We start from the raw sequence: 24,864 nt of genomic DNA on the forward strand, positions 1-24,864 counted from the left end.
TGTAGGTATATTTGAGCTCATTTAATTTCCTTTACTTATGTCCTCTGCGTATTTATTTATTTTTACATGTTTCATGGCACATTATCTGTATTAGAGATTGCCAAAAATATCCAACTGCCGATATCATCGTCCGATAAATGCTTTAAAATATATTATCGGAAATTACCGGTATCGGTTTCAAAAAGTAAAATTCATGACTTTTTTAAAACGCCGCTGTACGGAGTGGTACACGGACATAGGGAGAAGTACAGAGCGCCAATAAACCTTAAAGGCACTGCCTTTGCGTCCCGGCCCAATCACATAATAGCTACGGCTTTTCACACACACAAGTGAATGCATGCATACTTGGTCAACAGTCATACAGGTCACACTGAGGGTGGCCGTATAAACAACTTTAACACTGTTACAAATATGCCCCACAATGTGAACCCACACCAAAAAAGAATGACAAACACATTTCGGGAGAACCTCCGCACCGTAACACAACACAAACACAACGAAAACAAATGCCCAGAGCCCCTTGCAGCACTAACTCTTCCGGGACGCTACATTATACACTACCCCCTAAACCCCCGCCCCCCGCCCCATAACACCTCAACCCCAGTCCCACAGCCCTGCCCACCTCAACCTCCTCATGCTCTCTCAGGGAGAGCATATCCCAAATTCCGAGCTGCTGTTATGAGGCATGTTAAAAAAAATTATGCACTTTGTGACTTTAATAATAAAAATATGGCAGGGCCATGTTGGCACTTTTTTCCATTACTTGACTTGATTTATTTTGGAAAACCTTGTTACATTGTTTATTGCATCCAGCGGGGCATCACAACATAATTAGGCATAATAATGTGTTAATTCCACGACTGTATATATCTGTATTGGTTGATATCAGAATCGGTAATTAAGAGTTGGACAATATCGGAATATTGGATATTGGCAAACAAGCCATTATCGGACATTTCTAATTTGTATGTAATACTGGCTGCATAGTTTATTTATGCGCCATGTTGTTCCAGACCACAGCAAACTTTACCCATCTTGCAAATATTGTGATAAATCCATTAGAAGAAGACAGCCTGCCGTTGCCTTTAACTCGGACGAAAACATATATAATTTTGGCCATTCTAAAACAGTGATTTCTAGACATTATCTCACTCTTTGAGAAGTTTTACTTTGACTGAGCCTTTATTGATTGAGACATTTATTAGTAGATTGCATAATACAGTACATATTCCGTACAATTGACCACTAAAAGGTGACACCCAAATAAGTTTTTCAACTTGTTTTAGTCGGGGTCCATGTTAATCAATTCATGGTACTAATGTACTTATGTTTTTCATTATTGTAAAAATGTGTACAGTAAATATTACATTTCAATATTTCTGTGAACGAAGATTTGCGTCAGCCTGCGACACATAGTGATTTTGATAGTAAGCTAATTAGCCACTCACATCATGTGTTGCCATCATTTTAACATTTATATAAGTCTTTAAATTTTTTGCGGCTCCAGACCGATAATTTTTGGGTAATTGTGGTCCAATATGGCTCTTTTTTTAACATTTTGGGTTGCCGACCCCTGACCTATCTCATGTTTTAGAGCCTCTTTTGACCTCAGCAGGCCAAATAGTGTCGTATTGTGTCCTGCCTATACATGATGGTGTCCCCATCCAGAGATCACATGTTTTACTTCATGACACGATACAGTATTTGAAATGAGTCTTTGCCACCCCTTGTTTGGTTTCTCGTGCTTTAATAGGGATGGCTATACCTTATTATCCCATACAAATGCAAAATCAGTCGACTAAAAATCATGCCGGTGCTTAAACAGTGCACGAGCCGATACTTAACAAACGAGAAAAATGGATACATTTTGTACCAAAACAAGTTAAACAAAATAGAAATTCAAATATGTCAGCAATAGAGTCGACCCTTGCAACATCGCGCTTAAAATACTGCGGCTTCATCATATTTTCGGGGGATATTTCTTTATTTTCTTGAACTAAAATGTGTATGTGTATATAAATTGGGGCAAAAAAGTATTTAGTCAGCCACTGATTGTGCAAGTTCTCCCACTTAAAATGATGACAGAGGTCTGTAATTTTCATCAAAGGTACAATTCAACTGTGAGAGACAGAATGTGAAAAAAAATCCAGGAATTCACATTGTAGGAATTTTAAAGAATTTATTTGTAAATTATGGTGGAAAATAAGTATTTGGTCAACCGTTCAAAGCTCTCACTGATGGAAGGAGGTTTTGGCTCAAAATCTCACGATACATGGCCTCATTTATTCTTTCCTTAACACGGATCAATCGTCCTGTCCCCTTAGCAGAAAAACAGCCCCAAAGCATGATGTTTCCACCCCCATGCTTCACAGTAGGTATGGTGTTCTTGGGATGCAACTCAGTATTCTTCTTCCTCCAAACATGATGAGTTTAGTTCATACCAAAATAGATAAATGGATGATACAGCAGAGGATTGGGAGAATGTCATGTGGTCAGATGAAACCAAAATAGAACTTTGTGGTGTAAACTCAACTCGTCGTGTTTGGAGGAAGAAGAATACTGAGTTGCATCCCAAGAACACCATACCTACTGTGAAGCGTGGCGGTGTAAACATCATGCTTTGGGGCTGTTTTTCTGCTTAGGGGACAGGACGATTGATCCGTGTTAAGGAAAGAATAAATAGGGCCATGTATCGTGAGATTTTGAGCCAAAACCTCCTTCCATTCTGTCTCTCACAGTTGAAGTGTAGCTATGATGAAAAATACAGACCTCAGTCATCATTTTAAGTGGGAGAACTTGCACAATCGGTGGATGACTAAATACTTTTTTACCCCACTGTATACACGTATACATACAGTACATATACACAATACAATATTTATCAGCTTATTTACAACAATAAAGCAGACTTAAAATGTAATAATGTAAGATTTATAAAATGGATTATGTTTACTTTAGATATTAGATATAAAACACTTTCAGTTCTATAATCTTTTGTCAAAGTATTGGACCAGGACTTTTCTGGGGCCAAAAACTTGGATCTGAGTCGGAGGCAATAAATGTTGATTGAGACATCCCTAAATATTACACAATTTTGCTACTTCGTCACCTTTAAAGGGGAACATTATCACAATTTCAGAAGGGTTAAAACCAATAAAAATCAGTTCCCAGTGGCTTATTTTATTTTTCAAAGTTTTTTTCTAAATTTTACCCATCATAAAATGTCCCGAAAAAAAGCTTTAAAGTTCCTGATTTTCGCTATCTGTGAAGCCATTGTCCATTTTCCTGTGACGTCATCCAGTGATATACATGCTATCCAGGGAGATAGCACAGCAAGATATAGCTACATTAGCTCAGATTCAGACTCGGATTTCAACGGCTTAAGTGATTCAACAGATTACGCATGTATTGAAACGGATGGTTGGAGTATGGAGGCAAATAGCGAAAACGAAATTGAAGAAGAAACTAAATCTATTGAGCGAATAGCTATTGACGCTATTCGGCCATGTCTGCCTTAGCATCGCCGGTGAAATGTGCAGACCAAACGATCGGGACTTTCGCATCTTGTGACACTGGAGCAACTTAAATCTGTTGATTGGTAAGTGTTTGTTTGGCATTAAATGTGGGTGGAGGGAAAGGCTGCATGCAAATATAGCTACAAATGTACATAGAGCTAGCCTAAATAGCATGTTAGCGTCGATTAGCATGCCGTGCTAATCGATGCACATTCTACGTAAATCAACTTGAATCCGTCCCTGATCGTGTTGTTATACCCTCCGACAACCCACCGACGAGGCATGACGTCTCCAAGGTACGGAAAACAGTCGAAAAAACGGAAAATAACAGAGCTGATTTGACTCGATGTTTATAATGTTTGTAATAGAAAGGCGTTTAATTCGCCAAAATTCACCCATTTAGAGTTCGGAAATCGGTTCAAAAATATACGGTCTTTTTTCTGCAACATCAAGGTATAGATTGACGCTTACATAGGTCTGGTGATAATGTTCCTCTTTAACACAATGTTAAAATGTTTTGTGCAAATAGTACATACATTAATGACTGATTTTGAAGCTCTTTAAATAAAAATCCAATTGGAGCCATCTTGTATGGCGACCCCGGGTTTTAGCATCTTCAGTGCACACAATGTAACAAACCGTTCCCCCCGATTCTTCAATGTCTCTTGTATGCAGCAGCCCTCGGTGGAGAAAATTTGAAGTATGGATTGCTGGTCGAAAATAAATCCGTCCCCACTTAAAAGTCCCAACAAAAAGAGGAGCGGACAAACTTATTTTAGATTGTTTGCAAATGACAGAAAGAATAAACTGCAGCAGTCGCCCTGTGGGGGGTCTAATGTGTGGAAAGCTGGCCTGGATCAATAAAGGCATCAGATGCAAATCACGTGGTAATACAGCCCATTAAAGACCAAACATGCATGGCCACGGTGAAGTCATACAAAATAAAAGCTGCCAATGGCTAGAAGCGGGGTTTTAATCAAACAAGTCTTTTTTTTAAGCGAGAAGAAAAAGAAAGAAGATCATCAATGAAAATATCAATCGATAGTCAGGAAGGCTTGCTTGGAAGATTGGATGGCTAGAGCCTGCAAGGATAATCGAAGATGCAAAGACAAGGGACACCCCCATGCCCCCCCCCATACCCCCACCACGCATGTCACATCCTCTCACATTCAGCCCCCCCCCCCCCCCCGCATGCATGCTCCTCCACTTTCACTCCATTTTCCCACCATGTCTCTCTCGTCCCTTCCCCACTTCTAGCAGCACAGCAGCAGCACCGCTGCACCTCTTTTCCCTTCCTCCAGTGCTCCCCCCCTCCTCTCCTCGCCGTCTACTGCAGCAGAGAAGGCAGTAGCATAGACACCACAGCACTAGCATGTGTGTGTGTGTGTGTGTGGAAGTGTGTGTTACTACGGTAAATCCACCAGCACCAAAGCAGCCAAAAACGAAGAGAAGCTGCAGAAGGGGAGCGGGGGGCGGGGGGTTGCATGCGTGTAATTGTTTGTCGAATGCAGGCTCAATGAAGACATTGATTCGTTTGATTCAGTACATCACAGCCCTTAAATCATCCCCTTCCTGTCTCCTTTTATTTCCTCTCATCTGTCCCTTTGTATATGTCTCCTCCTATTCTCTCCATCTCCTCTCCTCAAGTCATTTGCATCTCTCAGGACCAGAAAAAAAAGGTTCTTTGGGAATGAGTGATCCCAGTCATGACTAGGACTGTTTTCACTGCCGGACTCTAGAAAGAGGTTACGTAGCCTCCGTAGCAGAACCTCCAGGTTCTGTAAAAGCTTCTTCCCTCAGGCCGTAAGACTCTTGAACTCATCATAATAATCCCCCCCCCCCCCCCTTGAAAACGGATTAACTCGCTGTAATATAAAGACAATACAACATACATCCATAAACGTGGATGCATATGCAAAAGGGCAATATATTTATCAGTACAGTAATCTATTTATTTATATCTTCACCTTATTGCTCTTTTATCCTGCAATACAATGAGCTAAAGCAACAAAATTTCAACCTTATCTGTACTGTAAAGTTCAAATTTGACAGACAATAAAGGAAGTCTAAGTCTAATGAAACAGAAGGTATACACTCCACATGCACTGCAACATCCAACTTGGAGAGGAGGTGCTTTTAGGCACCGATGCGCTCGCTAATTATCGCAGCTACACAACAGATGTTTGGTCTTCAAGACGGCGCACATGCTCAAACTATTTTTAGACTTGCATCAATGGCCTACGAGAGGGCCGTAAACGGCAGGCGTGCCATAGGTTGCACACCCATCACATGCTGCTCTTCAAAGCCCCGAGCAGAATCAGAGCGTTCTGCAAGAAGACTCCTTAATGAGTGGAGAGGGCTTGCAATAAATCAATCCCACACTTGGATGAGAGTGACACGTGAGGACGTTGGCATATATTAAGTGGCATAAGAAGTCCATCACAGCCCGGAATCCAACTTTAGCGCCGTGTTTTGTCTGATTGCATATGCATTACAGAGCAGATTAGAGTGTTTAAGTCTGCACCTTTGCAGAAAACTGCTCACCTGAATGCTCAAATTCGCATTAAACATAAAAAAAGGAGAGTCTGCATGCATATTGCAGATGCCCTGGTTTAGCACGCAACCAAAAAGGGGGGCATCATTTGGACCAGGGGTATCAAATTCATTTTAGATCAGGGGCCACATGGATTAAAATCTACTCCAGAGTCGGCCGGAATGGTAAAATCACGGCACGATAACTTAAAAATAAAGACAACTTCAGATTGTTGTCTTTGTTTAAAAACGGAGCAAGCACATTCTGAAAATGTACAAAACATAATGTTGTTCTTTTTACACTTACATGTTGCAGTTATTGGTATTCTATCTTTATTTGTCGTTATTTATACATTTTGAATAAATGATATGATGATGTTCATCAGCCAACTCATTGGTGTTAATTTTCACTATACCAAAATAAAAAATAAAAAATAAAAATCAAATTACATGATGTTATTTATGTAGTTTGCACCAACATCATGTGGCTTTTTTTTTGCACATGTGTAGCATCATCTACAAAGATACAAAGAATTGCTATTGGGACATCCAGTGGACACAATTAGAAGAGCGGTTTCTTTGATTAAAAAATTTCAGCTCATTTTCATACTTAGCAAACGCACTTCCAAAGACATTCACCTGGGGATAGGTTGATTGGCAACACTAAATGGTCCCTAGTGTGTGAATGTGAGTGTGAATGTTGTCTGTCTATGTGAAGTGAAGTGAATTATATTTATATAGCGCTTTTTTCTAGTGACTCAAAGCGCTTTTACATAGTCCATCCATTTTCTATTGCTTATTTCCTTTGGGGTCGCAGGGGGCACCGGTGCCTATCTCGGCTACAATCGGGCGGAAGGCAGCATACACCCTGGACAAGTCGCCACCTCATCGCAGGGCCAACACAGATAGACAAAATTCACACCCACCCATTCATTTTATACCGCTTAATCCCTTTGGGGCTGCGGGGGGCGCTGGTGCCTATCTCATCTACAATCAGGCGGGAGGCGGCGTACGCCCTGGACAAGTCGCCACCTCATCACAGGACCGACACAGGTAGACATACAACATTCACACACTAGGGTCAATTTAGTGTTGCCAATCAATCTATCCCCAGGTGCATGTCTTTGGAAGTGGGAGGAAGCCGGAGTACCCGGAGGGAACCCACGGGGAGAACATGCAAACTCCACACAGAAAGATCCCGAGCCCGGGATTGAACCCCAGACTACTCAGGACCTTCGTATTGTGAGGCAGACGCACTAACCTTTCCTCCACCGCGAAGCTTTTACATAGTGAAACCCAATATGTAAGTTACATTTAAACCAGTGTGGGTGGCACTGGGAGCAGGTGGGTAAAGTGTCTTGCCCAAGGACACAACGGCAGTGGCTAGGATGGCGGAAGCGGGGATCAAACTTGGAACCCTCAAGTCGCTGGCACGGCCACTCTACCAACCGAGCTATATCTTTCAACACTGTCTGTGTTGGCCCTGCCATGAGCTGGGGACTTGTCCAGGGCGTACCCAACCTTCCTTCCTAATGCAGCTGAAGTGAAGTGAATTATATTTATATAGCGCTTTTCTGTAATGACTCAAAGCGCTTTTACATAGTGAAACCCAATATCTAAGTTACATTTAAACCAGTGTGGGTGGCACTGGGAGCAGGTGGGTAAAGTGTCTTGCCCAAGGACACAACGGCAGTGGCTAGGATGGCGGAAGCGGGGATCAAACTTGGAACCCTCAAGTCGCTGGCACGGCCACTCTACCAACCGAGCTATATCTTTCAACACTGTCTGTGTTGGCCCTGCCATGAGCTGGGGACTTGTCCAGGGCGTACCCAACCTTCCTTCCTAATGCAGCTGAAGTGAATTATATTTATATAGCGCTTTTCTGTAATGACTCAAAGCGTTTTTACATAGTGAAACCCAATATCTAAGTTACATTTAAACCAGTGTGGGTGGCACTGGGAGCAGGTGGGTAAAGTGTCTTGCCCGAGGACACAACGGCAGTGGCTAGGATGGCATGGCGGAAGCGGGGATCGAACCTGAAACCCTCGAGTTGCTGGCACGGCCGCTCTACCAACCGAGCTATACCTTTCAACACTATCTGTGTTGGCCCTGCCATAAGGTGGTGACTTTTCCAGGGCGTACCCCACCTTCCGCCTGAATGCAGCTGAAGTGAAGTGAAGTGAATTATATTTATATATTGCTTTTCTCTAGTGACTCAAAGGGCTTTTACATAGTGAAACCCAATATCTAAGTTACATTTAAACCAGTGTAGGTGGCACTGGGAGCAGGTGGGTAAAGTGTCTTGCCCAAGGACACAACGGCAGTGGCTAGGATGGCGGAAGCGGGGATCAAACTTGGAACCCTCAAGTCGCTGGCACGGCCACTCTACCAACCGAGCTATACCGCGAACACGGTCTGTGATGGCCCTGCCCTGAGGTGATGACTTGTCCAGGGCGTACCCCACCTTCCGCCCGAATGCAGCTGAAGTGAAGTGAATTATATTTATATAGCGCTTTTCTCTAATGACTCAAAGCGCTTTTATATGGTGAAACCCAATATGTAAGTTACATTTAAACCAGTGTGGGTTACACTTGGAGCAGGTGGGTAAAGTGTCTTGCCCAAGGACACAACGGCAGTGGCTAGAATGGTGGAAGCGGGGATCGAACCTGGAACCCTCAAGTCGCTGGCACGGCCACTCTACCAACCGAGCTATACCGCGAACACTGTCTGTGTTGGCCCTGCCCTGAGGTGGCGACTTCTCCAGGGCGTACCCAACCTTCCGCCCGAATGCAGCTGAAGTGAAGTGAATTATATTTATATAGCGCTTTTCTCTAATGACTCAAAGCGCTTTTATATAGTGAAACCCAATATCTAAGTTACATTTAAACCAGTGTGGGTTACACTTGGAGCAGGTGGGTAAAGTGTCTTGCCCAAGGACACACGGCAGTGGCTGGAATGGCATGGCGGAAGCGGGGATCGAACCTGAAACCCTCAAGTTGCTGGCACGGCCACTCTACCAACCGAGCTATACCGCAAACACTGTCTGTGTTGGCCCTGCCCTGAGGTGGTGACTTGTCCAGGGCGTACCCCACCTTCCGCCTGAATGCAGCTGAAGTGAAGTGAAGTGAATTATATTTATATAGCGCTTTTCTCTAGTGACTCAAAGGGCTTTTACATAGTGAAACCCAATATCTAAGTTACATTTAAACCAGTGTGGGTTACACTGGGAGCAGGTGGGTAAAGTGTCTTGCCCAAGGACACAACGGCAGTGGCTAGGATGGCGGAAGCGGGGATCAAACTTGGAACCCTCAAGTCGCTGGCACGGCCACTCTACCAACCGAGCTATACCGCGAACACGGTCTGTGATGGCCCTGCCCTGAGGTGATGACTTGTCCAGAGCGTACCCCACCTTCCGCCCGAATGCAGCTGAAGTGAAGTGAATTATATTTATATAGCGCTTTTCTCTAATGACTCAAAGCGCTTTTATATAGTGAAACCCAATATGTAAGTTACATTTAAACCAATGTGGGTTACACTGGGAGCAGGTGGGTAAAGTGTCTTGCCCAAGGACACACGGCAGTGGCTGGAATGGTGGAAGCGGGGATCGAACCTGGAACCCTCAAGTCGCTGGCACGGCCACTCTACCAACCGAGCTATACCGCGAACACTGTCTGTGTTGGCCCTGCCCTGAGGTGGTGACTTGTCCAGGGCGTACCCAACCTTCCGCCCGAATGCAGTTGAAGTGAAGTGAATTATATTTATATAGCGCTTTTCTCTAATGACTCAAAGCGCTTTTATATAGTGAAACCCAATATCTAAGTTACATTTAAACCAGTGTGGGTGGCACTGGGAGCAGGTGGGTAAAGTGTCTTGCCCAAGGACACAACGGCAGTGGCTAGGATGGCGGAAGCGGGGATCGAACCTGGAACCCTCAAGTCGCTGGCACGGCCACTCTACCAACCGAGCTATACCCCGAACACGGTCTGTGATGGCCCTGCCCTGAGGTGATGACTTGTCCAGGGCGTACCCCACCTTCCGCCCGAATGCAGCTGAAGTGAAGTGAATTATATTTATATAGCGCTTTTCTCTAATGACTCAAAGCGCTTTTATATAGTGAAACCCAATATGTAAGTTACGTTTAAACCAGTGTGGGTTACACTGGGAGCAGGTGGGTAAAGTGTCTTGCCCAAGGACACAACGGCAGTGGCTAGAATGGTGGAAGCGGGGATCGAACCTGGAACCCTCAAGTCGCTGGCACGGCCACTCTACCAACCGAGCTATACCGCGAACACTGTCTGTGATGGCCCTGCCATGAGATAGCGACTTGTCCAGGGTGTACGCTCCCGCGTCCCCGAAAGGGACAAACGGTAAAAAAAAAAATGGATGGATGGATCGAGATAAAACCTGTTCCCGGTGGCCTTACGTTTGACACCCCTGATTTAGACGTATAATGCATGACAACACTTGGACAAGTGGTGCGTAAAATGTAATATCTCGCGCGTAAAAGGCAAAAGAAAAAAAAAGAGCCGTCAAAAACAAGCCAGCAGCATGAAGGGCAAACGTGAGCGAAGGCATCAACCTCTTTTGCTGCAAAATGATCCACTCTGCGCCACTGTGGGAAAGTTGGGCCACCAAAAAAAAAAAAAAAAAAAAAAAAAAAAAAACATTGTGCGTGACGTCCTGCAATGTGACAGACATGTGCGGGTAAAAGTTGATAGGAAAAAGTTCCAAGGACGTGCAAAGAAAACTCACCCGGGCGTATTTGGACGAGTAGGGGTCCTCGAAGAGCGCCCAGATTTTGGGCTGCCAGGTTTTCCACCATCCCGCCCTGCGCGCGTCCTCCTGCATGCAGAGTCTCTTCAGGTCCCCGTCGGCGCCCCCCTGCAGCGCCGGGTCGTCGTCCGGGGCGTCCGGCTCGGGCGTCTCGAAGCTGTCCAGCGCCTCCTCGGCGTCCCGATGCTGGCGGTAGTTCATCCAGCAGCACGCCTCCACGTCCGTCTCGTCGATGCCCCAGAAGGCGAGCTCCTCCTCGAACAAGGGCCCGCACACGTCGTTGGGACAGTGCAGCTTGCCCGTGCGGTAGTAGTTGAGGATGAAGGAGAAGACGGACGGGTGGCGGTCGAAGAAGAACTCGTCCAGTTTGGGGTCGTAGTCGAAGTTGCTGAAGGCGTCCGGCTCGGTCAGCCACGACAGGCGCGTCCCCGGCAACGTCTTCAGGGTGCTGCGGTACGTCTCATGGCGCACGCCGCCGCAGTTTATCACGATCTTCTCGCTTTCCGACGGACAAGTCATGTCTGCGCTGTAACATGCTTTGTTGGACGACTTGTTCCCACCCTTGCGCCCTTTGAAAGAGGATACACACACCGAACTGAGCATAGAGGACCGGGGGGGGAGGAGGAGGAGGAGGAGGGAGGGAGGGAGGCGGGAGAAGATGAGAGAAAAGCGGAGGGAGGAGGAGGAGTCTGCGGGAGGAAGAGAGAGAGAAAGAGAGAGAGAGAGCAGATTTTAAAGGAATGTGGATTATCGATCGTGCTAATCGCGGCGAAAGTGCCGCGCGTTAGGACGCAAAAGGTCACCCAAAATGATGCGTTCGGGTTCAATCGGAAGAGACGGGGTTTAACATGCCTCCGCCCTCATTTTGGAAAATAAAATTGTGTGTGTGTGTGTGTGTGTGTGTGTGTGTGTGTGTGTGTGTGTGTGTGTGTGTGTGTGTGTGTGTGTGTGTGTGTGTGTGTGTCCTCTCACTCAGTGGTCCCCAACCACCGGGCCGCGGCTCGATGGGTACCGGTGTCAAGCAAAATAAGCGCTCGCTGCGAAATAAGTGCCCAAGCGTCGGGGCATATATTTAGCGCCATAAAGGGGAACATTATCACCAGACCTATGTAAGTGTCAATATACACCTTGATGGTGCAGAAAAAAGACCATATAATTTTTTCACCAATTTTCGAACTCTAAATGGGTGAATTTTGGCGAATTAAACACCTTTCTGTTCATCGCTTTTTTTGCGATGACGTCAGAACGTGACGTCTCCGAGGTAATACAGCCGCCATTTTCATTTTCAACACATTACAAACACCAGGTCTCAGCTCTGTTATTTTCCGTTTTTTCGACTATTTTTTGGAACCTTGGAGACATCATGCCATCGTCGGTGTGTTGTCGGAGGGTGTAACAACACTAACTGGGAGGGATTCAAGTTGCACCACTGGCCCGAAGATGCGAAAGTGTCTGCCGCCAGACCCCCATATAATGTGCCAAAGTGTCTCCACATTTTACCGGCGATGACAGACATGGCACAGAGATGTATGGATAACCTGCAGATGCATTTGCAACGATAAAGTCAACAAAATCACAAAGGTGAGTTTTGTTGATGTTGACTTATGTGCTAATCAGACATATTTGGTTGCGGCGTGACTGCCAGCTAATCGATGCTAACATGCTACGCTAATCGATGCTAACATGCTATTTACCGGCGGTGCTAAAGCAGACATGGCACAGAGATGTATGGATAACATGCAGATGCATTTGCAGCTATATTACGTTTACTTCCACCCACATTTAATGCGAAAAAAAAACTTACCAATCGAAGGATTTAAGTTGCTCCAGTGTCACGAGATGCGAAAGTCCTGATCGTTTGGTCCGCACATTTTACCGGCGATGCTGATGCAGCTATTCGGCCATGCTATGGCTATGAATAGCGTCAATAGCTATTCGCTCAATAGCTTCAGTTTCTTCTTCAATACTTTCATACTCCAACCATCCGTTTCAATACATGCGTAATCTGTTGAATCGCTTAAGTCGCTGAAATCAGAGTCTGAATCTGAGCTAATGTCGCTATATCTTGCTGTGCTATTCGCCGTTGTTTGTTTACATTGGCAGCACTGTATGACGTCACAGGGAAATGGATAGTCGCATCGCAAATAGCGAAAATCAAGCACTTTATAGCTTTTTTTTAGGGATATTCGGGGACCGGTAAAATTTTGAAAAAACTTCAAAAAATACAACAGGCCACTGGGAACTGATTTTTATTGTTTTTAAACCTTTTGAAATTGTGATAATGTTCCCCTTTAAAGGCCTACTGAAACCCACTACTACCCACCACGCAGTCTGATAGTTTATATATCAATGATTAAATATTAACATTGCAACAAATGCCAATACAGACTTTTTAGTTTACTAAATTACAATTTTAAATTTCCCGTGAGTTTCGGCTTCGAAACGTCGTGTGATGATGACGTGTACGCAAGACGTCACGGGTTTTTAGGAAGTGTGAGCGCTGCGCACACACACAGCTAAAAGTCGTCTGCTTTAACGGCATAATTACACAGTTTTTTGGACAACTGTATTGCTGGATCTTTTGCTATTTGTTCAATTAATATTGGAGAAGTCACAGTAGAAAGATGCAGTTGGGAAGCTTTAGCCTTTAGCCACACAAACACACGGTGATTCCTTGTTTAAAATTCCTGGTGGTGAAACTTTCCTGTGGATCAGAGCGGTCAAGAGAACATGGATCCCTACCGAATGTCAACCAGCAGGTTTCGGTGAGAAAATTGTGGTTAAAAAGTTAGTTCTTACCGGAGAAAAGCTGAGCTTGTGCCGTCCATTGCTGCCGTCGACTTCCCTGAGACACTGCGGGTCAAGACACCCGTGGCGACACCCTTCTGACTATCAGGTAATATTAAACTCACTAAAACACTAGCAACACAATAGAAAGATAAGAGATTTCCCAGAATTAACCTAGTAAATGTGTCTAAAAACATCTGAATCCACCCCAACGCAATCCCGTTTTTTGGTTTTTTTTTTGTAGTCCGTCGCTATCAATATCCTCAAACACGAATCGTTCATCCTCGCTCAAATTAATGGGGAAAGTGTCGTTTTCTCGGTGCAAATAGCACTTTTTGTTGGAGGCTCCCATTAAAAACAATGTGAAGATGTGAGGAGCCATCAACAGGTGACGTCATTGTCTGCGACGTCTGGTAAAGGCAGGGCTTTTCTGTTAGCACCGAAAGTTGCGAACTTTATCGTGGATGTTCTCTACTAAATCCTTTCAGCAAAAATATGGCAATATCGCGAAATGATCAAGTATGACACATAAGAAGGACCGGCTATCCCCGTTTAAATAAGAAAATCTCATTTCAGTAGGTCTTTAAGAGCGAAATATGTGCCCACCCTATTGTATACAGTGTGTATGGGACGGCTTGCCAAATAATTGCTCCTGTGGATTTGCTGATATTGTTAGCTAAAAGAAAAAACGTATCATACCAAAGTTACTGTGATATATATTGTCTTAGGCTATTAAATATGGAAAAACGGCAGAATGAAACAAATAAGATCAATAGTTTTAATTTTGGTGAGTTAAGCTTTTAAAAATAGTGGACGGTCTCTCCCTCGCTACACACCTTGGTTTGACAATGACGCCGCCCTGCCAAAAAACTGCCCGGCGCACCTGTGAACTGTGCAGTTGCGCGCATGCGTACACCCCCCGTGAGCACTTATTTCGGCTGGGCACAAATTTGGCTTGACACGGGGCCGCAGAAGAATTTTTTATTATTTTTTTAATTTTATTTTAATTTTAATTTTTTTATTAAATCAACATAAAAAACACAAGATACACTTACAATTAGTGCACCAACCCAAAAAAACGCCCTTTTTCATGACAAATAACAAACAAAAATCTACCCCCGCCCCCCCCACCGGGCCGCGGGAAAAATTATCAAGCGTTGACCGGTCCGCAGCTACAAAAAGGTTGGGGATCACCGCTCTCACTCATCTCTAAATTGATCTCGCCCGCATCATTCATATCTGCTTCCTAATTAGGCCTCGTGGACAGGGAGTGAGGACGAGGAAGCTGTGGGAGGGACGGGGGACTTTTTCTCCTGATCCTGAACGCATCTGAGAGTGTGACGTAAAGTGGTGCAGCACCATGCGTGTGTGTGTTAATTGTCTCCCAAGTGTGTGCATGGTGTGTCCACAATGTTAGATCAACGTACACTTGTGTGCGCGCACACACACACACACACACACACACACACACACACACACACACACACGGACTTGTATTTGTTGCCTTTTTGATACCTCTGAAAAATGCCCACCGCTTTAAAAACCACCCTTTCTAGATATATAACGATTTGTATTTACAACATTAATAATATATACAGCCATTCAATGAGGTGGCAACTTGTCAAGGGACAAGCGGTAGAAAAATGGATGGATGGATGGATGATCCATCCATTTTTCTAATGTTTGTCCCTTTTTTGGGGTCGCGGAGGATGCTGGAGACTATCTTAGCTGCATTCCGGCGGAAGGCAGAGTACACCCTGGACAAGTCGCCACCTCATCGTAGGATATATGGATAATACATATACATCCATCCATCCATTTTTCTACCGTGTGTGCCTTTTTGGGGGTCGCGGGCTGGGCTGGTGCCTATCTCAGCTGCCTGGACAAGTCTCCACCTCATCACAGGGCCAACACAGATAGACAGACAACATTCACACTCACATTCACACACTAGGGCCAATTTAGTGTTGCCAATCAACCTATCCCCAGGTGCATGTCTTTGGAGGTGGGAGGAAGCCGGAGTACCCGGAGGGAACCCACACTATGCAAATATAAAAAAAGGTAAGCTTTTAGAAATGCATTTGTATTTTTTTATTTGTAATTGCTTTTTAATCTTCATTGTTGACTTCAAGTCATTACAGTATGTCTTTATATACATATTTATTATTTTTTTTGTATCAATTTTGGCCATACGGGGCGCATTATAATTTCTTACACACACTTGTTGTTACATATGTTGGCCAAAGGGGAGCACTTCAAATTTTTACACACACTTGTTATTTCATATGTTGACCAGAGGGGAAGCACTTTTAAAACAGACACACAGTCCATTAGAAAAAGTCCTCCTTTTTGAGACTACCCTCATTTCCCCAACAAATGAGATCTCTAGTTTTTGTTTTTTGTAATGTGCTTTAACGCTGATGACAACAAACGAGTCACGGACCACAGATGGCCCCTGTCCTGCACTCTGTAGAAGCTAACAGTTAATGGCCACTATAGTCTTAGTACCGTAGTGTATGTGTTCATCCTATGGTCACATATGGGACGTGGGTTGTCGTACGTCAGCACCGGAAGTCGTAAAAACAGCTGTTCACCTGGCGGGGTTTTTAGGGGATTAATAGGAAAGTCCTTCTTTAGCTTGTTTTATCATATATTGTTGCCTTTGCACCTGTCAACTTTTGTATGCATATTAAAATCAACAAAAAAAAAAAATCCTGACTTTGTAGCAATGTTCTCGGACATTAGTATTTGGCTCTCTGTAAGTTCCAATGGTTTTCCGTATGGGGACCATGATTCTGGTCCCAACTTGTTCACCGATCCACATATGGAAGGTATTTTTCCTTGTGGATGTCTCAAGAAGGGCAGAAATACAAGAACACACACAAACACACACACATTACATCCACGCTGTATGCACAAATATGTCACTTTCTGCCATGCAATGTGTGAGTGGAAGACAGGTTAGTATGAACAGGAGGAAGATGCCACAAATCCTTTTTCAACCCTTATGTGTATATTTTGTTTATTTTTATGCATTCTAAATTGTAATATGGTGGCTAACAATGAAGACGATTGGAGTACTCTATTCAAGTTAAAGTACCACTGATAGTCACACACACGAGGTGTGGTGAAATTAACCTTTGCATTTGACCCATCCCCTTGTTCCACTCCCTGAGAGGTGAGGGGATTAGTGAGCAGCAGCTGTGGCCGGGCTCGAGAATCATTTTGGTGATTTAACCCCCAATTTCAAACCTTGATGCTGAGTGCCAAGCAGGGAGGTATTGGGTCACATCTTTATAGTCTTTGGTACGACTCGGACGGGGTTTGAACTCACAACATACCAATCTCAGGGCGGACACAAACCACTGGGCCACTGAGCAGGTATTACGCTCATAAAACCTGCTAAAAAGAACTTCCCAAAACCGCCAACATTACTCCATTTACATCCTGTGACCTGTATATTGACCATGTGTTGGCAATATTGTTATTATAAGCAACATACACATATCACAGAGAGGTAACTAGCTTTTGCAGCTATTGACATACTTAGCTGGTGCATTGCCTCTGAGTTGGTAAATGTTAATTCTGGATTATAAGTCATGCCTCTCACTGCATTGTAAAAGTATGTGGCCATAAACCGAGAGGTTGGTCAACTTTGGCATTTAACTTTGACCCGCAGATGGCGAGAAAAACACAAAAAGACATTTGTTGCTTTTTCTTTTTTTACCAATGTAAAAATTCTGATGAATTCTTCATCTAAACAGGAAGATGTAAACATCCCATCAGTCGGCATCCCAGTGAAAGCAGACATTGTACAGTAAGTGATTGTTTTATGATGTATTTCTTGTTTAGCACTTAGCAATCGTGCTACTTGCTGGTTCTGCTTAGCACACAATGACTAAAACTTACAGTTCCTTTTCCTTATATTCAGCATGGACACTGCCATATGGATATAATGTCATGTTGTTATTGATGTGTCTGTTACCGCATTACATATGTACTTACAGCCTGTATATCAAACGGTGACAGTTTTTTTTTAAACGTTTTTTTAGAGCGCCTTTTGGGCGAAATTGAGCAATTCTTATAACCTTCACAGTCAGCTGACTCTTGCTAGCGTTTCTTTCGAGTTAGAATGCACAAAAAAAGAAAAACGTGTTCTTGTCTCACATAAGGATTGTGAATTAAAGGCACAATTCCAAAATTCCGTTAAGAGATCATTTTATAGCATTATGTTTTTTTATGTATTATTTTCTACATGGAAATTAACCCATATAAAATGATGCTGAGTTGAATGAAAAGGTAAAACGTTACACAGGAGATTCATTTTAATACCACTAAAAGCAGAACTATATAAATGTTTTCATGTTTTGTTTACTAAAGGAAAACAAAACAAATGATTTTTAGTTTTTCTTGTTTTACATACATTGAATAAATCAAATGTCATAAAAATATATCCCATTACCAAGCACATAAATGACATTTTTGGAAGTATTTTGAAAAGGATTTGAGCTGGCTTAAAGGGGAACTGCACTTTGTTTGGAATTTTGCCTTTCACATTTACTACGTAAGACATGACGACGGATGTATTTGAAAAAAAAAGTATTTTAACTTGTAAATAAACAAATACAAACTACTTGCAGAGGAGCCAATGGGAGGTCCTTTATACAGTCCATAAAACCCAATTGAAATAACATCCAAAAAGCACCAACAAAACTTAGTTTACATTTCATGACTTAAATATTAACCAAATATTAGTGATATTGTTATTGTAAGCGCTAACGCAGACAAACTATGTATAGCGGCGCTGTGATCGCGAGATTGTGTGCCATTGTTGACATGATCGACTGATCAGCTTCTTCTTAATTTCCTTGCCTGTCAAATTCTATTGTTGATCATAAATCATGTCTCTCACCTGGATAGTAGAAAGATGAGGATGTAATCCGACAAGTTAGTACACTTTGACAACCAATTTTAAAACCGGAAATGGTGAGAACGACACAAAAAGACATTTGGGTCCACTCCACTTTTCTTCAAGAAGTATGTGAGTCATTTGTCATCTAAATGGGACTATATGAACATCCTAGCAGGCGGCATCCTAATGACAGAAGACCTTGTACAGTAGGTGCTGTTTTATTTTGTTTGTTGGCTCCCATAGAGTCTGCAGTGAGGTATGTTGTTTAAAAATTAAAAGCAAACATTGTGATGCATTTTTTTAATTAAAATGCTTAAAATGATCAAAATAAGTAAATATTAAATATAATAAATATGCCTGTTACTCTATTATTTATACTTACATCATTTATGTACAACTTTAAAAGAGGTGTTTGGATATGTTTTAAGGGATTTATACACTTCTTCGTAAGAAACATTTTTGATTGCATTTATTTACTGTTTAGAATGCATTAAAAATACATCCATCTTCATGTTTTCATAATGATTGTGAAAGATAGGCAAAATTCCAAAAAAGTGCAGTTTCCCTTTAAAAATACGCGTAATGTCAAGTTTGGAGAATTTTGCATACATAATTATACATTTGAAAGTGTCAAACTGTATGCCGAGATATTTACAACCTTAAAGCAACTACAGGTCGCTCAAAAAAAGAAGTGTCCAAACCACTTCTAGGTGAGCGCACCTATCAAACACATCTGCAGACGTTGAGTTTATGCGCTGGGTATCCGTTTTGCTCAGTTTTCAATTCGATGACATATTCGGTAAATATGGAGATTTGTTTTTTAGTCTTTGTTTGAAAAAAACTAATGTGAAAAAGTGACCTGTTTTCGAGTTGGTTTCAGAAAATGACATTATTTTTACATCTAGAATTCTCATGTCTGACCCTTAATTTCTACTTAAAAATTGGCCCTAAACACAAAAAGTAACATGTTTGTTCCTTGCAACAAAGCTGTCCCACTTAATTTTTTTATTTCTTTTAACATTAATTGAAACATTATCGAAAACCTCTTTTCGTCCACTAGATGGCACTCCTTTTTCCCCATTCAAAGCATGCAGCAAAATCTATCACCATTTTGCAAAATGAATTATCAGTCTGTGTGTCGCTGTTGGATAGTGTGTACATGCAAAAATGTGTGTCTTCTGCACTAGGGAGTTATGTTATATTAGGACTATGATATATTTCAGGCACAAGTAGCTAAAGCTTAAAGGGGAACTGCATTTTTTTTTTTTAATTGTGCCCATCGTTCACAATCAATATGAGAAACAAGAACACACATCATTTTTTTTTAATGATTTTTAAGATTATAAAAAATGCTTGTAAGATGTAGTTAAACTGCAAAGCCCTCTAAAACAACTTCAAAACCCCTCAGCAAGGTGTTATATACACCATGGAAGTCTATATATAATGTAATAACAGATACTTTCATAACAAAATGTAATATGTACAATATTTTGGACATTTTAAGCAATTACAGCAACTTCTATCCTCAGCGCATTTTTTCCCATTTCCATAGCAGCGCGCTTTCGACTTGCGGCATCAAATGTATGCTGCTTTTTACCAGAAACAAACACACTTTTTTCCAGTTATGGCAGACTTGGTAACAGACGACGAAGATTACTTTTTTAGGACAAGGAGGATTCACAACCTTATCTTTTTGAAGCTGAATACACAGAGGTGAACTGCTGCTTATAAAAGCCAGCACGAAGGAAGGGTAAAACATTGGAGCCGACGGAAGCCGAGAGAGTGATGTCGGTGGCAAATGTGCAACCTTCAGCCAAGGTATGCCAACAAAAATGGTGAGCATACCCAAACTAAGTGGGAAAAAATGTCCCCGGCCAGCGTGACCAAAAAGACAACTGTCCATCGAGTGAGTCACTATTATATCGATCATAATACATGTCGCACATCAAACTTGTTGTTACAACTACAGTGCATACACTGTCCTGCTGGTTGTGTAGAAACAAAACATGAAATGTAGGCTAATATTTTACAGACACTGTAATATGATTGTTCATGTTTTTCAGTCAGTACATATTGGTGTCCTATCACATTGGGCTGTGTTTAAAAAACTCAAAAGTAATTCAGCTGCTGAGGCAAGAAGCTAGGTTACAGCTAATTTTGAAGCATGCCGTCGCAAGGCGATGTGTTCCTCCGCTAGATAAAGAGTTCCTCAGTGTTTGCTCTTACAATAAAAATGTCGCTACAGCAGGGGTCGGGAACCTTTTTGGTTGAGAGAGCCATAAAAGCCAAATATTTAAAAAAAAGTATTTCCGTGAGAGCCATATTATTTTTTTTAAGACTGAATACAACTAAATGCATGCATTTTTAAGTAAGACCAATATTTTTACAGTATAAATAAGTCTCTTATTCCTTTTAATAACATTGTTATTCTGAAGCTAACCAACAATAAATAAAATACTTCTTACCATTAATGCGACTTCTTGAACAGGTGCGGTAGATTAAAATGCATGAGAATGTTTTATATTTTGAACGTTATTTTTGACCCTGTGATTACCAGCGGAATTATTTATTACTTATCGCTTTAAGCAATGTCAGCTAAGATTTATCTGAGAGCCAGGTGCAGTCATCAAAACAGCCACATCTGGCTCTAGAGCCATAGGTTCCCTACCTCTGCGCTACACCTTGGTTATTATACAGGTTACGGAACATAAATGAAGTATTGTTGGCGCTTTTTTTTTAATGCATTTTTAAAGTGATTTTGAGCCGGAATAGATTGCTCTCATTAGCTGCATTGCTAGGCAATAATAACAAGCCGATTGTTAAAAATGAAAATGCAAAAATAAAATAAAAACTTTAGTTTTCTTGTCTCTCATAAGGATTTAGGTGTGACATTGGTTTTCACGGGCCCTACTTTTTGTATGTTTTTGACAAAATATTGCCGCAATTTCCATGCACCATCACGGTTATGGTACTGCCAGACATTGCGCGTAACAAATTAGTACATTTGCCTCTGTATCTTTCCACGGAATCAAGGAATCCACCTATTGGTGACACTGTCTATTTGTCTATTTTCTTAAAGCGGACTATGACAATGAGATATTTTTAAGCGCTCTTTTTTAATCCATAGTCATGTTTGAAGCAGCTAATATGTTCTCATGTGAACGCTTTGGGCCTTCCTTTTTTGTGCGCTAGTAAACTCTTTGTTTCACCTTAAAGGTGCCGTACTGTCTGCTAGGACTATAACATACTCCATTTTTGTGGAGAAGGCATTTTCTGTTTGAAACAACAGCTGTATTTCTTTCTGGGCGGGAGGGGATGTTTTCACTCTCCATGAGCTAACTCTTTTTGTTGGAATTTAGACCTTCTTGCTGATGCTATTGTCGCATTGTAAGGGCTGGTCTCCTAGAGCTTTAGTAAAACTTGGCCAGGTACTATTCTGTCTCGGTGGTCCTTCTTACTCAACATATATGTCATCCACAATAACTTGGCATTGACCAGTGGAAGACTGGTCGCACGCAACAGGACCTATGAAGATTTTCGTCTTTTCTGACTTACATTGGAAATGTTACAAAGTTAAATAGTCGTGGAATGCCAAAATACCAAATTGTATGGGTCATGCATTTTGGCGTGAACTTACATGCAGTTTTGGATGCCTCGGTTTGCGGGGTTTTGCAGGCTGGCTACTTTGTGACATCGCCGCAAGGTGCAAGTACTTATTTAGACATTAAGTCGAGCTCTTAGCCTCTGACAGACTCTGCTCCAGGCTCTGAGGACATGCAAAAAAAAGTATGATTTTCATCTAATCTTGGCATGTGCATAACAACACCAACGTGCGACCTGGAGTGACAAATGCGCCTTAAATAAACCAACCATTCTCTACCGCTTGTCCCCCCTGGGGTGGCAGGGGGTGCTGAAGCCCATCTCAGCTGCACTCGGGCGGTAGGCGGGGTACAACTCATCACAAGCCTGATGGCCTTATCTGACCAGGATCTTTAGCTCACACTGATCGGTTCGTAGCCGAATGTGCGACTGCGATGAGAATCAGCACCTCTAAGTCTAAGTCTATGGTTCTTGACCAGAAAAGTGTGGAGTGCCATCTCCGGGTTGGGGAGGAAATCTTGCCCCAAGTGGAGGAGTTCAAGTACCTCGTAGTCTTGTTCAATGAGTGAGGAGAGAATGGATCGTGAGATAGACAGGCGGATCGGTGCAGGGTCCGCAGTGATGCGGACACTATCGGTCCGCCGTGGTGAAGAAGGAGCTGACCCAGATGGCAAAGCTCTCAATTTACCGGTTCATCTACGCTTCCATCCTCACATATGGTCATGAGTTTTTGGCTAAGACCGAAAGGACAAGATCACAGGTACCAGCGGGCGAAATGAGTTTCTTCCGTCGGGTGGCGAGGCTCTCCCTTAGAGATAGGGTGAGAAGCTCTGTTATTCGAGAGGAGCTCAGAGTAACGCCGCTGCTCCTCCACATCGAGAGGAGCCTGATGAGGTGGTTCGGGCATCTGGTCAGGATGCACCCTGGACGCCTTCCTGGGAAGGTGTTTAGAGCACGTCCTACCAGTAGGAGACCACAGAGAGGACTCAGGACAAGCTAGGAAGACTATGTCTCACCGATGGCCTGGGAACGCCTCGGGATTCACGGGAGGAGCTGGACAAAGTGGCTGGGGAGAGGGGAACCAAGGCTTCTCTGCTTAGGCTGGGGCCCCCGCGACCCGACCACGGATAAGTGGAAGAAGATGGATGGATGGATCAATACTTATCTTCCGGGAGGCAAACTTGCCGAGCAGAGATCGATGTAGTTGAATCCATACAATTTAATACAAATCCACATAATAATTAACTGTAAGACCCCTAATGTTTTGTATGCATATGTAACAGAAATGGACTGCTTGGAATGAAAAAAAACATTCTGATGGGGAAAAATGCTGACTTTTTGGAACAGATGACAAAACTGAGGGTTGACTCTGTTGTGTCAATCTCAAGTGTGAGTTAAGATGTCTCGAGGGTTACATGATCGACGGAGACACATTGAATGCATCACGCTGGTTTAAGCAGCTTCATGAAGTACATACACGTGCAGTATATTTACTGTGTGGTACAAATACGGGAAGATGTGCAGCAGTACTTCCGGAGACCGGCCATGCAGTTAAAGGAAAATCTATGTTGTTAACCTTTTCTCCTATTCAAATAAATATTCCCCCGAGCCGCCACCCACCTCCATCCATCCCTCTTAATACTCTCTCTCTCCTGCACTTTCCCTCCATCCATCTCTCGTATTCCCGCATAAAGGAATCACCTTTCACTGAGGAGCGAGAACTGCTCTTCCTCCTCCCCCTTTCTTCCTCATCCCCACCACCGCCCTCCCCCTCCCGCTTCTCTCACTTTTGCACAACTTTCTCCTCATCTTATAGGACACTGCAGCAATTCTGCTTTGTTAGCCGAGTTTCCACCGCGCGGAGCAACTTCGTTCTTAGTTTGACGCCACTCCTTCTATTCCATTCACCGTATTCTATGTTTTTTTTTTCTAAAGGGGAAAGGAGCCTAGAACGAGGTAAGTTCTGATCTGAAAGGAGGACTGCATGATGGAAGTGTGGGTTTGGATGCTGAAGTTAGTGTTGGGGCTGGAGTTCAGCACCAAGGACAGCTCCTCTCAAACATCCACTTTTACTGCACTTTGCAACATTCTGACTGCTTCATATTGTATTTAAGTGTGATTACATGCCTTTTCCTTGCCCTCCCCGGTGTCCTACGTGGTCACTTTATTGATTTTATACCTTATGTGTGCTTTAAAACGGGGGTGTCGTGTGTGAGGGAGAAAGTGCTTTTTGCTTGCATGTCTGTTTAAGAGCAGGTAGTGGAAAGTGAGCAGTGGGTTATAAAATGGAGGAAGAGAGACATGGTGGGGGGGCATGGAGGTGAGAAAGAAGGCGGAGTGTTTCTATGCTAAAGAGGCTAAAACAGGGGGTGGGGGTCTCTCTCTTTCTCTCCCCCCTCTCTCACTCTCTCCCCTGCAGCATTTCCTGCCTCCACGCCACCTTCCCGCTCCATCGCCTCTCTGCAAACGAGTGGCACGCTCACCTGGTGCCAAACAAAAACCCAATGGGGGCATCATTGGAGCCGTTAATATAGATTAGCCTGAACACTGCGGCGGGAAGAGAGGAAGAGGAGGGATGAGGAAGAGGTAGTGCTGGTGGTGGTGGGGGTAGTGCGGGATTATGGGAGTTTTGTATAGAGGCGGCGGAAGAGAGTGAACACATGGAGGTGAAGGAGGAATTCGGCGGACTGCTGACTATGCGGAACTGACCTGGCTGAATAGCAAAAAAAAGGGGGGGCGTGGGGT

The 24,864-nt window shown here is 43.1% G+C and overlaps 1 protein-coding gene across 3 annotated transcripts in view; it reads right to left on the bottom strand.

Moving 5' to 3' along the window:
* LOC133558173 (potassium voltage-gated channel subfamily C member 1-like) overlaps positions 1 to 24,864 on the bottom strand; it is a 145,890-nt gene that overhangs the window by 95,051 nt on the left and 25,975 nt on the right. For all 3 annotated transcript variants that reach the window (XM_061909350.1, XM_061909351.1, XM_061909352.1), the window contains one exon: positions 10,800 to 11,509. In XM_061909350.1, the coding sequence (XP_061765334.1) occupies positions 10,800 to 11,509 (710 nt within the window). The remainder of the gene's footprint in view (positions 1 to 10,799; positions 11,510 to 24,864) is intronic.

This window comes from Nerophis ophidion, linkage group LG08 (assembly GCF_033978795.1).
Source record: "Nerophis ophidion isolate RoL-2023_Sa linkage group LG08, RoL_Noph_v1.0, whole genome shotgun sequence".
NCBI classification, from domain to species: Eukaryota; Metazoa; Chordata; class Actinopteri; order Syngnathiformes; family Syngnathidae; genus Nerophis; species Nerophis ophidion.